The sequence below is a fragment of the Oncorhynchus kisutch genome, linkage group LG14 (genome assembly GCF_002021735.2).
Source record: "Oncorhynchus kisutch isolate 150728-3 linkage group LG14, Okis_V2, whole genome shotgun sequence".
Taxonomy (NCBI): domain Eukaryota; kingdom Metazoa; phylum Chordata; class Actinopteri; order Salmoniformes; family Salmonidae; genus Oncorhynchus; species Oncorhynchus kisutch.
The window spans coordinates 58,362,963-58,379,469 of record NC_034187.2 but is presented as its reverse complement, the minus strand read 5'-3'; the positions used below and the strand labels follow the sequence as shown (position 1 = coordinate 58,379,469).

The following is a 16,507-nucleotide window of genomic DNA, read 5'->3' as shown; positions in this document are numbered from 1 at the left end:
CGGAGCGTCAAGTCTAGGTCCAAGAGGCTTCTAAATAGCTTCTACCCCCAAGCCATAAGACTCCTGAACATCTAGTCAAATGACTACCCAGAATATTTGCAGTGACCCCCCTCTTTAATAACTCTACCTACATGTACATACTACCTCAAATAACCGGTGGCCCCACACATAGACTCTGTATCGGTACCCCCCATATATAGTCTCGCTATTGTTATTTCATTGCCACTCTTTAATAACTTGTTACTTTTATCTCTAATCAATATATATATATATTTTTTAACTGCATTGTTGTTTAGGGGCTCGTAAGTAAGCATTTCACTGGAAGTTCTACACTTGTTGTAACCGGCGCATGTGACTAATAATAATTTGATTTGAAGTTCAGTATATTACATCAAGACACTGATGAAAATCAATCTGATCATGTTGAGTCCATTCATTTTATCAGTTCATTGTAGCAAGTCATTAAAATGTATTTCTCAAACAAGCCCTTCTGTGTGGCATATGGTACTATGGCTGCGTTTACACAGAAAGCCAGATTCTGATCTTTTGCCCAATTGTTGGTCTTTTGACTGAACATTTATGGGACAGAGAATCACATCTTTGTGAAAAACAGTTTCACAACACAGCACAATGGCCAAATTATATTGGAGATTAGCCTGGGGTCATTTTCTCTGTTAAATCCTACTCAACTAAGCTTACATTAATAACATATTACTGTGAAGCTTTAAAATGCTGTAAACTGATTTTCTACAGTAGGCCTTAATTCAACACAAATTACAGATATTATTTTTGCACAAATTGAACAGTTTATTTGCAACATTGAAACAGTAAGATACGATTGTATAAAAATAAAGACAACTTATTTAACAAAAAAAAGTGGTTTGTGATCTGTACCGAAGACGAGGAGTACCATATATTTGTTTAATAACTATTAGTTTCTCTCATCGTCATCTAAAGCAGCTTTAAAATGAACCAATTTTCTCAATCTGCTTTCAGTTTCTGAAAAGCTGTCTAACAAAAAAAAACATGTTTTCATTCAAAATGCAATTTTGGCAATATCACAGTTTTCTAAGTGATTTGAGGATTTCTGTCCAGTTAATATGCTGATAAGACATAAATTATAAAACCTAAAAAAGGTCTCTAAACACCAGCATAATCTTGTTCTGGAAGAGTTAAGCCCTACAGTGTCAAATCAACATCATGTTCTCATGGCTTCACAGACTCAGGATTTCAAAAAAAATGTGCGTTTTGGGTGAAAGAGAAGAGTAAATTGGCAGCACATTCAACAGAACGACAAACAAAAACAGCAAAATAAATAACAATAGAACATTGTACCATACAACGTGCTCCGCTAACTTTCACAATGGCGTTGCATACAAAGACAGTGGTTTAGCAATGTAGACCTGATGCTACAAAAATACTGTTAGAACAAAAAAGGCTGTTGTTTGTGATCCTGCCTGTGATTTGAGTGGACATGTTCCTTAGTTAGTCAGGAGCCATTTTTATTTTTTTTTGTGGCAGTGTGGCGACAGTGGTTGTGTTTCTTGGCTATTTCATTAAATACACATAACAGCCTAGTCAATGGAACCTCGTCTCCAAAGTACATACAGCACAGTATAATACAGATTATTATATAAGAGCAGTCAGTCATGTTAATCAGTCTGCACTTTGATTCACACAGGCTGGTATCGTACCAGAAGAAAACAGTGTCCTTTTAGTTGAGTTACCACATCAGGCCATACATACAGTCTAACTCGCTGTCATGACAGTCCACACAGTGCTGCAGTTAGCCGTGTTCATGTAAAACTCCATGGCTCAAGAGTGACCATGTAAAGGCTACATTGTTCTTAGGTAGAGTGGATATGGTATGTCAATAGTTAGGGTGAGATGTGGTTGACTGTGCTCAGATAGGGGTGTTGGGAAGATGCCCATTGGAGCCCCTCGGCGTGACGTTGCACACGACCCCGTTGGCTTGGCCGTTGTGTGCCATCTGCCCATTCCGCATGCCATTGCTGCATGGCGACTGACCCCCCCGAAGGGCCTCCCGCTCCGGAGGGCCACCCCTCTCCGAGTCCCTCCCTGGAGAGTTGGCCTGGGGCGCCGTCCTGCTGCGGCAGCGCTGCCTCACACTATACAGCGTCATAGTTAGCAGAATACTAAAGCAGCACACTAGCAGTACAGACACCACCACCAACTCCTTCAGGTAGGTTTGCCCCAGGAGCAGCTTCTCCCCTCCCCACCACTCCGCCTCAGTCTCAGTCTCCCCCGACTGCTCCACCCAGAAAGTAAAGTTCCTGCTGGTTCGCCTCGTGGTGACTGGAGTCTCCCTTGCTGGCGCGGTGGGCTCCGGCTTGGTCTGCTTGGGCCCAGTCAAGTGCGGAGTGAGCCATCCTCCTGAACCAGCCTGGGTGGTTGGGGGGAGCGCTGGGCTCTGGGGGCGTGTGGTCGTCATGGCAGTGGCCTGAGGGGTAGGGCTGCTCTTCTGCTTTACCTGGTAGATGGCCAGGTTCTGCTGGAAGCCGTTCTCTGTGGAGAGACACAGGTAGTGGCCCAGGGTGGCGGGCGTGGCCAGGAAGTGCAGGCTTCCATCCTCCAGCTGCAGGTAGAGGTCTGGGGAGAGGCGGCTGTTGGGTCGCTCCCAGTGGCGGTGGGCCAGGCTCGAGGCCTCTGGGCACTGCAGTCGCACCACCTCATTCAGGGACACAGACACCAGCTCGCCTAGGGGAAAGGAGTCTAACAGAAATCAGGAGTCACTGACTGAGGCCCAAGCTTAGACTGAGCCAGATGCTAGTTATGGCAGTTGGCGGCTAAGCTAGCGGCTAGCCCACAAACAAAGGCTTGAGCACACACACACACACTGCAGTGTGTATCTATGTTTCATAGGTTGCATGTTTGGTCACAATATTGTTCTGAACCTTCGTTCTGGATTGATGCCCGACTGAGCATTCTACTCAATGCATCATCAATGAGCGCTGATTAAGATTTCATCAAAAGAGCATTACGGTGGCTTGGAAATACTTATGACATTCAAAAGGAGGCAAATAATTAGTAGGAAAACATTTTGTCGTCACCAGATTGACTTTAGATGCAGTATAACACTAGTTAGCTAGCTAAGATCGAGGGGATCGAGGCCACCGGATTTTACCTAGCTAATGTTAGCATTGCTAACTATTTTTGCTAGCCAATGACAACATTGCCATCTGACTAAAGTACATTTGACGACATAACGCTGGCAAATGTCAACATATTTTCAGGCACTACAGGGTAATTTAGACAAAATAGTAGTTAGCCTCCATCCAGAATGGCTGGGCTTAGCACCACTTTAGGGCACCACTATGTTGGTGCAACCTATGAATACTATCTAGCTATACTAGTCTGACAGGATAAAGTATGAAGATGTGTGATTCTCACCTGCTTTTCCTTTGTGCAGTCCAAATCTGAATCTGGGCGAAACACACGCCTCCTGCACATTCCCTCCTTCCACATCCTGGCCTCTGTAGAAGACGAGATAAACACTGTCAGTTTGTGTGTGGGTGTATTTGTTTACGTGTGAGTTTGTGTGATTTATTCTGTGCGTCGGTCCATGCAAAGTTCCTGTTTACATTCTGGTTAACTCTATAATGATGCATAAAATGTACTTAAAAAAAAGAAATATATAAAATTCACTGTATCAGGGATAGCGTAGCGTACACAGACGTTTTGGCATTGCAGCCTTCTTCACTGTGTAGGTACTAATTATTGTATTAAAGATTTGTAACTACACACTGAAGGCTGCAAAGCCGAAACTTCTGTGTAGACCATCCCTGATGCAGTGAATATTATTCTGTTTTATATATATATTTTTAAATGAAGTAAGCTTTATGCATCATCTTGGACACATCACTTTTTTGCTTTTTTGAATTCACAGGTTTTAAGCACCAACTACACTTCTGGGAGAGTGCAATGGGCTCTATAACATATATATATATATTTATTTAAATGATCCAATAAATGTATCTACTCTCTATTATGGGCCAGTTTAAAGTCCACATTAAGCCTTCTCCTGCACTAAGAAGCATGTTCAATGTAGATTATCAATTTAAAAGTGATTTTTAGTTGAGGAATAGTCTCATCTGTACAGGGAATACTGCCCTGAAGGAAATAAATGAATTCCACAAAATCAAATGCAACAGCCTTTATCCAAATGTCATTTTTAAACACCCAGCTTTAAGTATCATATTCTACTTGCCATGGTACATTCTATACATCCATTTTATTGGGTTTTGTGCCTGCTGGGTAGAGTGGTTGTAATGTAACATGATGGGGTGTGACACTCACGCGTTGTCCTGAATGCTGGTGGCGTGGGTGCAGACTTTGACGGAGGGGTCCCAGCCACAGAAGGGATCCCGGGACAGCACACACTCGGCACAGCTCCAGTAGTAGGAGCAGTTGGAGGACGGGACCCTCACCACGCCTTCTGATGAACCCACAAACAACACACCCTGTGGGGGTGAAGGATAGCATTAGTGCTAATTCGCTAATATTAGTGTACATGGGAGATAAGGCGAGAACCATGTTAGCATTAGTATAAACTTAATGACCAATGGCACAAACTGTTGATTAGGTAGTAATTACAAGAATAATTAATTGAAACTAATCTTGACCATCTTGGTTAAACCAAGGCGCTCTCAACACTGGGGTTGTGGGTATGGGGTTAGGGGTCACGTACTGAATGTAACCCCTTCAACTGATAGTTGCTTTGGATAAAAGTGTACGCTAAATGACCATATTTTACTTCAGTCAGAGAACAAAGATTCTCTGCGACATGGTGTGGACCCTTACTTGACATGGTGTCCGAAATAACTTGAGTTCTACAGCCAGCCATACTGAACCGGAACTAAACTGTGCACACCTTGAATACATTTGTCACACTGGAAAGCTGCGTTGTGAAATACACACTCCCATACAGACAGCTTGCCAGCTTATTTCTCTTGCTCGCTCTCGTGCAGTACGTCCGAGAGAGGGGGCTTATCGGGGTTAAAACCATGGCCTTCTCAACTGTCATGCTGCCTCGGACACAGTCCTGCAAAACCTTACCAGCTTCTGTTACTTTAGCCTACACTGTGGTGTTCACTGTACACTTAATAGTTCAACGGTCCCAAAAATTCAACAATTTGTATTCGTCATCAGTATTTCATTATGTGTGAAGGCTGTTAGATAAAGTTTGAAATGTTATATGCAGTGGTAATACAAACGTTTCACAGAGTTTCTGCATGTGCAATTGACTGTGTGTCTATTCCATGCTAACCAACCACCTCGCACTTAACAGACGGTATGAAGCTAGCAAGTGACACGGACTCCACAGGCCATGTCCATCTGTCAGTCACCAGCAGATGTGACGTGATTGGTTGAGACCTCTGGGCATGCTGGTGAGGTTAGAGAGCAGATGAACCCAGCGCACGCATGCATACACACACATACACTGACCCCTCACCAGGGACTGCCTGCCCCACCATATGCATCACGCGAAGAACTAGCGTGAAACTCGCTCCACTGTCGCGTGGTTCACTGTGTTATACTTTAATGTGATCTGTTCCTCAGGGGCGAGCAATTGCTTGCCTCGCTGTAAAAGGAACTGACAAGGCCGTCACGCATGAGGTGACCAGATGTTTGGTTGTGGGGAAGGTTGAGGGAAGAGATGACAGGGGCAGTTCATCTAAACAACCTCCTGAGAGCTTTGGCGACAGGGGGATTCACAGTTTGCATCATGCACGGATGAAGCACTAAAGTTAAGTGCCAGCCGGTTTTGAATAAAAAATGTATGTGACAGCGAGGCAAGGGTAAAGTGGAATGAGTACTCAACTTGAGATGGAGAATACCTAATGACTAGAACGGTACCTTTGATTTGGAAAGCACGAGGTTCTTCACGGCCTGAGGCTGCTCGAAGACCTGGATCTCCTCAATGATGTGGGCACCCTTCTCCATCAACACTGCTTTGTGGAGGTAGCCCGATTCTGAAAGCAAGCGTTTGAAAGAAATGACTAACACAGTAATGGTCTGCACATGCATACATGTACTGGGTAATACATTCATATTTAGGCCAATTCCAGTTCGATTTCCTGCCACACAGAGTTAAATACATGTCCAGTACCTGTGAGCAGGAAGAGAACGGTGAAGTCCTTGCCGTTGGCGGCCTGTACTCTCTGGGAGACCACATGGCTGTAGCGCTGGTCAGGTGACACCATGGTCAGGCTCTGCCCCACAGGGTGTACGCTGTCGTCTGCGAGGAAGTTTTCTTTGACAAAGCGAAGGGTGTTGTCTGAGGCATTGTGCAGGCCACACTGAGACGAGGAAGAGAAATGGGATTGAGCGAGGCACAGCTATTGAGATACATCCAGCTGTGTGCCAATTGGCTGGTATGGGAGTCATCCACAACAATTATGTTAAGGAGTTTGAAGAAAAGGAAAACATTTGCATAAAGAAGACTCCAAAGTCTTAACTCCAATATCACATTTATTATTCCAATGTGTGGAAGTCTTATTCTTACTGAACATCAAACCAGGCCATGCTTATGATAAGGCAGTGGTATTCAAACTTTTTCAACAGGGACCCCATTTTTTACACCAGGATTTCTGGAGACTCAATTTCCCCCCATCCCAATCGAATGACAATGTCAATTTAGATTTTTACAACAACAAATAACCTTCAATTAATTGCATCTTCATCTCTTCAACAAAATGAAAAGAAACCAATAAATACATTTACTCAGTCAAATTCTATCTTTCAAATTCTCTATCTCAAAAAGGTTAAGATAACTACAATCTGGTAGCAGCTAATTTTGTAAAAACTTGAACACCTTTCTGAAATGCACTCCCATACAATAATCTGTACTCTGATAAATGTTTTACATTTAAATACCACTGATGTAAGGCATGGCTGATTTAATCCTCAATACAACAGTGAGACAACACAATATGTCAAGACCTTCAAGACAAAACAGAAACTTAACTAAAATGTACCTAGGCAAGGATAAACAAGGCATTCTCCCAGCATTGTTTTGTCTAGAGAAGTTGTTTTAACTTCTTATGTATATTTTCCTTTCATCCAACTTCTTAGAAGGTCAAATTAGCTAACAAGCCAATTTATTTCTGCTAACCCTCTGGGGATCTCTGTCATTCGAGACGGGACACAGTTTACCTCTCCCGGGTTGGCGACCTTCTCCTGAACCCGCATGCTCCACCGAAGCGTGTCCCGATTCAGGACCTTGTAGTTGCCTGCGAAAACCGCTTTGATATCGCCAAGGCGGAACGCACACACTGCCGACTGCCCTGAGTTCACCGACCTAGTAGTGCACAAACATCAAAGACACTTGCGGTCACAACCATGCTACAATCTGGTAGCAGCTAAATTTGTAAAAACTTGAACACCCTTCTGAAATGCACACGTTTCAAAAACCCTCAACATACCAACCAGTCTTTTTTTTTTAAAAGCGGTCTTATTTGACAAATGTTTTTCAGGGAGGGATTAAAAAAAAATGTGGAGTTCAATACTGAACTAGCCAGGTACAGGTAACTGCCAAAATAAAGGAAACACCAACATAAGTGTCTTAATAGGGTGTTGGGCCACCACGAGGCAGAACATCTTCAACGCACCTTGGCAAGTTTCTGGAACTCTATTGGTGGGATGCGACACCATTCTTCCACAAGAAATTCCATCATTTGGTGGGTGTTTTTAACAGTGGAGGAAAACGCTAATCAGGTGCCACTCCAGAAAGTGTTCCCATCAGTGGCGTGCATTCATGAATGCCAAGTGTAGCCACGCTTCCCCAAACAAAGTATTAAGAAAAAAAAAATACATAAAATAATGTATTTCGTCTCTCTACGTTTCATAATTTCCTTCAATTTGCAAGAGGCTGAATACATATATTTTTTTTAAAGGGGGGGGGGGGGGGGGGGGTCCAGTTTGGATATGGCGTCACTCCTATCAAATCGCAATGAGAGCATACCTCATTTACAAAAACAACTTGATTTGTTGCATCTCATTGTGTTGTTCTCCAGTGGTTATCTAGCTAGCGAAAATTGTCCCTAACCTAAATCGCCATGGATGTGGCCTTGTGGTTTAATTTAATTCTCTCCGTACTGTCTGAAAATGTCAGAAACATTAACTTGCTTGACCATACTGTAGGTCATGTAACTGTTTGTTACATATAATATGCTATGTGGACTCCACCAGACAGATGTTGCTCTCCGGTTTTGTGATGAAACGTGGTTGAATTTACTTAAGGTATATGAACTATCAGGTTATAGAGCAAACAACGCAATTATCACAATACATAGGTTGTAATCTAATACATAGGTTGTAGTCTTTTTTGGGGCTTCACCAGTGATTTTACCTACACACCACTACTGGTTCCCATAAGTGTTCAATTGGGTTGAGAGCTGGTGACAGACCTGTACATATCATTAAGACCTGCTAACAAGAAACAGTTGCCACTCCTACGGGAGACTGTCAACAGATGACTTCATCCCATTCATAGAGTATAGAATGTGTAAACTACTGACCACTGAGAGCTGAAGATGCCGAAGAAGAGGGTGTCGTCCACTGGGGCGCCCTCAGGTGGCGGGAGGGTGACGATGTCCTGGATGACGTTGTAGGGCAGCTCGTTGTCAGACTGACACAGGAGCTGGGCTTTGGCGAAGGTGGTCCAGCGTCGTTGCAGGGTACGCTGACCCCCGACGTCACTCTGGGACAGACAGGAAAAGGTTGAGAGGATTACCATTAACACGCATCCGCACACACGCAGGCGTACAACCACACAATCAATGATTTGCAAACACACAATAATGCATCTCTTAGGGTCTTACCGTGCAGACTTGGGCGATGCGAGATACAGTGAACTTGTCAATGAAGTCGTACTCCCGGCCCACCTCGCTGAAGAAGAAATAGATCTTCTCTTCGCTGGGGACGAAGTTGGAGCTGATGAAAGTGGGATCTGGAGAAAAAGATTGAACAATTGGCTAGACTAATTGAGATGAGTGCGTTATTGAAAGCAGGTGAGGAAAATGTATTAACGAAGGAATCATTGGAAAATATTCCAGACGTATTGTTTAGGAGGCTTAACCAACACCAAATGACTTATCATTCAACGCTTGCCTAAAAAAATGTAGTGCTTTAAAATACCAGTTTAAATACAGAAGTCAAAATGTACATTTCCTTTTAGTTGTGATTTATGTGGAAAAAGTTACTTGTAGGTATTTCTCCCTCTGTCACGTATTGCTAAATATCCTATATATGTAAGAGTCTTGGGGGTGTGTGTAATACATCATGAGTAGATTGTTGTAGACACGTACCCTCCAGCCAGCCCAAAGTGTCGTCCAGCTTCAGATCAACATGGCCGCCCTCGCTGAGGTGGCGGGAGATGACCGGACGGTTTCCCATGTAGTCCGCTACCGTTCCAGTGTACAGCTCTCCATCTAAACACACACACACACAGTGAGCGTCATCCAGTACGAGCCTCAGTGTGCCTCACACATGTTAATCTGAGTAAACATACAGGAGAATGACATAACAGCCAACGCTGACAAATTACAGAGTGCAATGCCTATATTAATGATAGTTGTACTGGCTTTGGATGACAACAAGGTAAGAAGGAAAGAAAAATTATTGTTGTACAGTCAGTGCATGTACTGACTGTACACATGTACTGCCTTCCACATCAAGACAATGCCTTAACAGGTGACGACAGATTCTGTCAAGACTTGATATTTATTGCGAGGAATACAAGTTTTTTTTTTACCCCTTTTTTAAATGTTACCCCTTTTTCGTCCCCAAATTCGTGGGATCCGATTGTTTTAGTAGCTACTATCTTGTCTCATCGCACACATAACCGGATCTACAACAAGCTACAACTCCCGTGCGGGCTCGGGAGAGACGTAGGTTGAAAGTCATGCGTCCTCCGATACACAACCCAACCAAGCCGCACTGCTTCTTAACACAGCGCGCATCCAGCCCGGAAGCCAGACGCACCAATGTGTCGGAGGAAACACCGTGCACCTGGCAACCTTGGTTAGCGCGCACCGCGTCCGGCCCGCCACAGGAGTCGCTGGTGTGCGATGAGACAAGGATTTCCCTACCAGCCAAAACCTCCCTAACCCGGACCACGCTAGGCCAATTGTGAGTCGCCCCGCGGAGTCACAGCCGGCTGCGACAGAGCCTGGGCGCAAACCCAGAGTCTCTGGTGGCACAGCTGGCGCTGCAGTACAGCGCCCTTAACCACTGCGCCACCCGGGAGGCCCAGATGTTGCAATGTTGGAGACAGATTCTCAAATCAGTCAAAATTAAAAACGGCAAGTGAAATCACAATCTTGAAAACATAAAATGTTAATTATGGCCATTTGCAGATTTATAGGCCTGATCAGGATACATATTCAAAACTGCTGCCCACCCTCCTGTAAACGCTTGCTAGCAGTCACATGTTGCCCACATAATGATAAAGACATCAGGCCAAGGATGTATTGACAAGAGGATTATCAGCATCTGCTCTTCCTCTCGCTCACACAATCACAGATTAAAACAGCACCACGTAATCATGGCAATCTCCACCACCTTCACCTTCATATATATATATTCTTAACCCTACAATGAGACGGGACAAATATGATGACATCGAAGAGACGAAGTTCACATGGATCCATATCCCCCTAGGCACTCCTGTAGATCTGAAAGGATTGGATTGGTTCAAGCAATATGTTAATTGCTTCATGTTGCCTTCTCATTGGTCGGGTATTTTGTTTTTGCAATATAACTCAGACCTGTCAAATCCTTTCAGATCTCAGGAGTAGACACCAGTATACCATGGCGTACATGATATCGTTGGTTCCGTTCAGTGCATTGAAAGCCATTGGGTTGAGTGATTACATTGACTGGAGCTCCGACCGCAACGGAACACCTCCTGGAGAATGTGTATGTCGTCATCATCGCCCTTTGTCAAATTACATTTCCTTGTTCGTTTGGCTACCCCCTCCACTTCCTGTGAGTCATCTCTTACCGACGGTGATGGCCGAGTTACGTTGGTAGGGGTCGTAGGGGCAGCGACCTCTGCCCTCCTCTGGCTTTCCGCTGGGGCTCGTCACCAGGGAGAACGTCTCGGAGTTCTGTTAGGAAAAGAGCAGAGCAGGGTCACACCAAAGGTCATGACTCATGAGGAAGCCTACGCTAATCCGTGTTTAGCGCAGTTTTATCTAAGACCATAATAGTTACAGACCTGCTACACTGGACACTTCATTTTCTGCTGAGCATATGCCATGAGTAACACCCCCCCCCCCCCGCAGTTAATTAATCCTGCTACAATGGCCGTATGAGCGAAGCGTCCTTTTGAAGCGTGACATTAGGCTTGGAGCCTATTTTCTGCCAATTGAACATCGGCTCATGAGGGTAAATACTTGATCAAGTGGCTTGAGCTGCCAGTGTAGCTGCTAAAAACCTACAAGTGTTAGGGTACTAGAGACCGTAACCTCTTATGTAAAACCTGGCTAAAATGTAAAAATGACTACTAAAGAAACACGTGCTTCTTTGACGCTAAAGGATGCTTAATTCTAGCTAAGTATATGAAGGAGCAACCAAATTGTCTTTATCTAGATAGAGACAAGTGTAGCCCAGTCTTTGGAATCATTATATGAGGGCTGTCTTGACCTGGATAGCATTGGCTATGCGAGTGTAGTCGTTCAAATCTGCCAGCATCAACATGACCCGAGTTAACAGGCTGGACTGGTGGTCATGCGAGGATCCAGCCTCTTAAACATTATCACACAGAAATGCACACACACACTCTCAGCCCCTGAGCATCACTCTCAGGGGGGGCGAGCCAGCAGAGAATGAAAAGTTTGCTGGGGCTGGTTGTTGAGCTCAGTACCACACACACATAACCGGATTAAGAAATTATCAACTTCATGTGAAACACCGGCACGCACGTTTCTGAGCAAAAAATGACCTACAGCCGTGATGTGCTTGGCACTAATGTCGTTGCCATTGAATATCTAATATGGGTTTACTGTACAGCCCATGACCAAGCACCATTACCCTCTTAAGAGAGTTGGAGAAGATACTCAGTGGGTGAGAGAGAGGAAGTGATAGACGGACCAAAAAAAACTAAGAGAAATGGTGAGGGAGGCAGTGACGGAAGGAGAGAACAAATAAGGATAAACAACCAATAAAATAAGCTTGAGACAGTGATAAATGCAAGACTGTGTGGGATGAATACTAAAACCTGTTAAGTTCTTGGCCTCCTCACTATTTGCCCTTGAGTACACTGCATCATACATTTGGTGACGATAAAGCTTGTTCTCATTTGAGTATGGAGTATGAGAAAATTATTTAAAGAAAATAATCTATGTAGGTGTGGGTTACAATATACTGTACAAATGTATGTCACTCCAGTAAAAGATTGGAGTCAAAGAAAGATGGAGAAAAGAGAATCTTACGACGTAAGCGCAGCGTGGGCTAAAGGCGAAGGTTCCACAGGCGTACATGTGCGTGGAGTTGAGGAACTGCAGCACCCGGATGAAGTTGGGACAGTCCATCTGAAGGGGGGACAAGATGGAGACTGATAACTTTAAGAAATAATAATAATAAATTAAACAGTGCCAATAACTAGGTACAGCTCCTAGAAACGAGAGTGCGGGAAGAGATGGAGAAAACAAAGGCAGGTTAATGTTGGAAAACGGTTTCCTAATCCTGGTCCTTGAGGTACACTGTGTGCTACTGTCTGTCACTCCAGTCTACACAATACTCTTGTTCTAGGAATTGTAGAATTAAAAAACTTTGGCCAAGTTTGATACAGTTGAAGCCGGAAGTTTACATACAGTTAGGTTGGGGTCATTAAAACTAGTTTTTCAACCACTCACACAAATTTCTTGTTAACAAACTATAGTTTTGGCAAGTCAGTTAGGACATCTACTTTGTGAATGACACAAGTCGTTTTTCCAACAATTGTTTACAGGCAGATTATTTCACTTATAATTCACTGTATCACAATTCCAGTAGGTCAGAAGTTTACATATACTAAGTTGACTGTGCCTTTAAACAGTTTGGAAAATTCCAGAAAATTATGTCATGGCTTTAGAAGCTTCTGATAGGCTAATTGACATCATTTGAGTCAATTGGAGGTGTACCTGCGGATGTATTTCAAGGCCTACCTTCAAACTCAGTGCCTCTTTGCTTGGCATAATAGAAAAATCTAAAGAAATCAGCCAAGACCTCAGAAAAAAAATCATATACCTCCACAAGTCTGGTTCATCCTTGGGAGCAATTTCCAAATGCCAGAAGGTACCATGTTCATCTATACAAACAATAGTACGCAAGTATAAACACCATGTGACCATGCAGCCGTCATACCGCTCAGGAAGGAGGCGTTCTGTCTCCTAGAGATGAACGTACTTTGGTGTGAAAAGTGCAAATCAATCCCAGAACAACAGCAAAGGACCTTGTGAAGATGCTGGAGAAAATAGGTACAAAAGTATCTATATCCACAGTAAAACGAGTCCTATATCAGCATGACCTGAAAGGCCGCTCAGCAAGGAAGAAACCACTGCTCCAAAACCGCCATAAAAAGCCAGACTATGGTTTGCAACTACACATGGGGACAAAGATCGTACTTTATGGAGAAATATCCTCTGGTCTGATGAAACAAAAATAGAACTGTTTGGCCATAATGACCATCGTTATGTTTGGAGGAAAAAGGGGGAGGCTTGCAAGCTGAAGAACACCATCCCAACTGTGAAGCACAGGGGTGGCAGTATCATGTTGGGGGGGTGCTTTGCTGCAGGAGGGACTGGTGCACTTCACAAAATAGATGGCATCATAAGGTAGGAAAATGATGTGGATATATTGAAGCAACATCTCAAGGCATCTCAAGGCACCAAGTTAAAACTTGGTCGCAAATGGGTCATCCAAATGGACAATGACCCCAAGCATACATCCAAAGTTGTGGCAAAATAGCTTAAGGAAAACAAAGTCAAGTTATTGGAGTGGCCATCAAAGCCCTGACCTTAATCCTATAGAACATTTGTGGGCAGATCTGAAAAGGCGTGTACACCAGCTCTGTCAGGAGGAATGGGTCAAAATTCACCCAACTTATTGTGGGAAGCTTGTGGAAGGCTACCCAAAACGTTTGAAGTTATTAAACAATTAAAAGGCAATGCTACCAAATACTAATTGAGTGTATGTAAACTTCTGACCCACTGGGAATGTCATGAATGTTTTACTAGGATTAAATGCCAGGAATTGTGAAAAACGGAGTTTTAATGTATGACTATGGTGTATGTAAACTTCTGACTTCAACTGTAGGTGATAGCCAAGCCAAATAAATAAACCTCCAAAACACAATGAACATCCAGAACCAGAACTGGGTGACCCTGCAACAAAGCTAATGTCAGTCTGTCTAAAGATAAAGGAGAGCCACACTCTAGGAGCTCAGATGCAAAAATATTTATGTCCAACGTTTCGACAGACAAGCTGTCTTCATCAGGGTATAGTGACAAACACTGCGGGATGACTCATTTATATATAGTGTCAAAAGACACACAGGTGTCCAGTCATGGCCGGGTGTGGCCTGATATCATTGGTTAATTCTCATATTAAAATAGCATCCAAAATCATAAATGGATAGCGTACGATCATGGATACAATTTGGCTACATAAGCCTACAAACATTTACAATACCAAAATCACAATAATCACAAGAATGGCTTCAGATCAAAGTCTACGTTCAGAATGAAGGGAGCAAGGGTCTTTAAATTAAAGATCCAAGCAGCCTCTCGTTTCAACAATAAATTGTCGAGGTCACCCCCTCTCCTAGGGTGGGTGACATGTCCGATGCCAATATAACGTAGAGACGTTAAACCCTGATGAAGACCGCTTGTCTGTGGAAACGTTGGACAAAAATATTTTTGCATCTGAGCTCCTAGAGTGTGGCTCTCCTTTATTTTAATTTTACCCACTTTTCTCCCCAATTTCGTGGTATCCAACTGTTAGTAGTTACTATCTTGTCTCGTCCCTACAACTCCTGTACGGGCTCGGGAGAGACGAAGGTCGAAAGCCATGCGTCCTCCGAAACACAACCCAACCAAGCCGCACTGCTACTTAACACAGCGCGCATCCAACCCGGAAGCCAGCCGCACCAATGTGTCGGAGGAAACACCGTGCACCTGGCGACCTGGTTAGCGTGCACTGCGCCCAGCCCGCCACAGGAATCACTAGTGTGCGATGAGACAAGGATATCCCTACCGGCCAAACCCTCCCTAACCCGGACGCTAGGCCAATTGTGCGTCGCCCCACGGACCTCCCTGTTGCGGCCGGCTGCGACAGTGCCTGAACGCGAACCCTGAGTCTCTGGTGGCACAGCTAGCACTGCGATGCAGTGCCCAAGACCCCTGCGCCATACGGGAGGCCCTTCTTTATTTTTTTAAGTGTTCCACTCCGCCAGCCAGCACCTCGCCTAAATAGGTGTGCGTTTCTTTCGCCTCTAGATTAGTCTGCCTACAGATAGCAGGTAAGGGGGAGGAAGCACCGTGAGCGCTGGTAACCCTGATCCTATTACTTAGTTTAATGGAGCCACATGTGGAGGCTTACTTCATGGAAGACCTGCATTACAATAAGCCATGGCAGTTCCTTGTTTCTGCCCCAACAGCGGTCATTCTGATGAAGGCCATTGGTGACCGAAACGTCATGTTTTTTACTTGAATTAGATCAATTGGGAAGTTTTTATTGCGAGAATTGCGCATATTCTCCCAACACACACAAACACACAGACCAGCTTGCTTCGCGTCATTTCTTTATCCCTCTGTAAGATATAACTTATCCTAGCTCCTTTCTCAATCCTTAATCATGGGATATGGGGCATGTTGGTAATTATGACACATATTTACCTTTGTGCATAAAGCTGTGCAAGGTACCTTCGTGTATAAGCTCTCGCATAACCTTTGAAGAGGATCAAGTCTATATTATATAATTGGTCTTTCTTTGTATGCATGGCCATTATGGTCATCTCTCATCTGATTTATACTATGGATGTGTATAGAATGGCTTTGTTTGACCGGTCAGAGGAAGATATGGCAAATGTAGCTAAGCCCATTGCATGTGACGCAACGTCAGGGGTCGCGTTGAGAGTTCATAAATCTGCATTTTCAAAACACAGACCATCCCAAAAAATCTGAGTTAACGCTTTTCACCTGCGTTTTATTTTGAGTGTCAACAGTTTTTTTGTCTTCTCAATAGAGTGATCAGGGACGTGCAACTATAGTTTTTCACCACAGTAAATACATTAGTACAATACATTCGGCAGAAAATAGCTTCATCAGATGACAACAGAAGTGCAGCGCTATTTGGCTAGCAGCTACACAAGTAAACGCGTTCACAATGAAAAAACAAGGTCTTTATGCTAAAACTACGCATGGCCATCATATTTCTAAAGTTGATCAAAAGAAAGTAGCCATTTGCATTTACTAATGTTTTGCTTGAAGTTAATATGGCA

The 16,507-nt window shown here is 43.8% G+C and overlaps 1 protein-coding gene across 7 annotated transcripts in view; it reads right to left on the bottom strand.

Moving 5' to 3' along the window:
- Positions 1–1,360: 1,360 nt before the first annotated feature.
- The window catches only part of LOC109903575 (semaphorin-4A), a 58,547-nt gene continuing 43,400 nt past the window's right edge, over positions 1,361–16,507 (bottom strand). For 5 of the 7 annotated variants that reach the window (XM_020500364.2, XM_020500362.2, XM_020500363.2 and 2 more), the window contains 11 exons: positions 12,459–12,557; positions 11,027–11,132; positions 9,330–9,452; positions 8,844–8,971; positions 8,541–8,722; positions 7,177–7,321; positions 6,131–6,320; positions 5,878–5,993; positions 4,318–4,481; positions 3,412–3,494; positions 1,361–2,733 (listed from right to left, as the gene is read on the bottom strand). In XM_020500364.2, the coding sequence (XP_020355953.1) occupies positions 1,904–2,733; positions 3,412–3,494; positions 4,318–4,481; positions 5,878–5,993; positions 6,131–6,320; positions 7,177–7,321; positions 8,541–8,722; positions 8,844–8,971; positions 9,330–9,452; positions 11,027–11,132; positions 12,459–12,557 (2,166 nt within the window). In that variant the 3' untranslated portion in view covers positions 1,361–1,903. The remainder of the gene's footprint in view (positions 2,734–3,411; positions 3,495–4,317; positions 4,482–5,877; positions 5,994–6,130; positions 6,321–7,176; positions 7,322–8,540; positions 8,723–8,843; positions 8,972–9,329; positions 9,453–11,026; positions 11,133–12,458; positions 12,558–16,507) is intronic. The other 2 variants (XM_020500369.2, XM_031788651.1) reach the window with 1 other exon arrangement.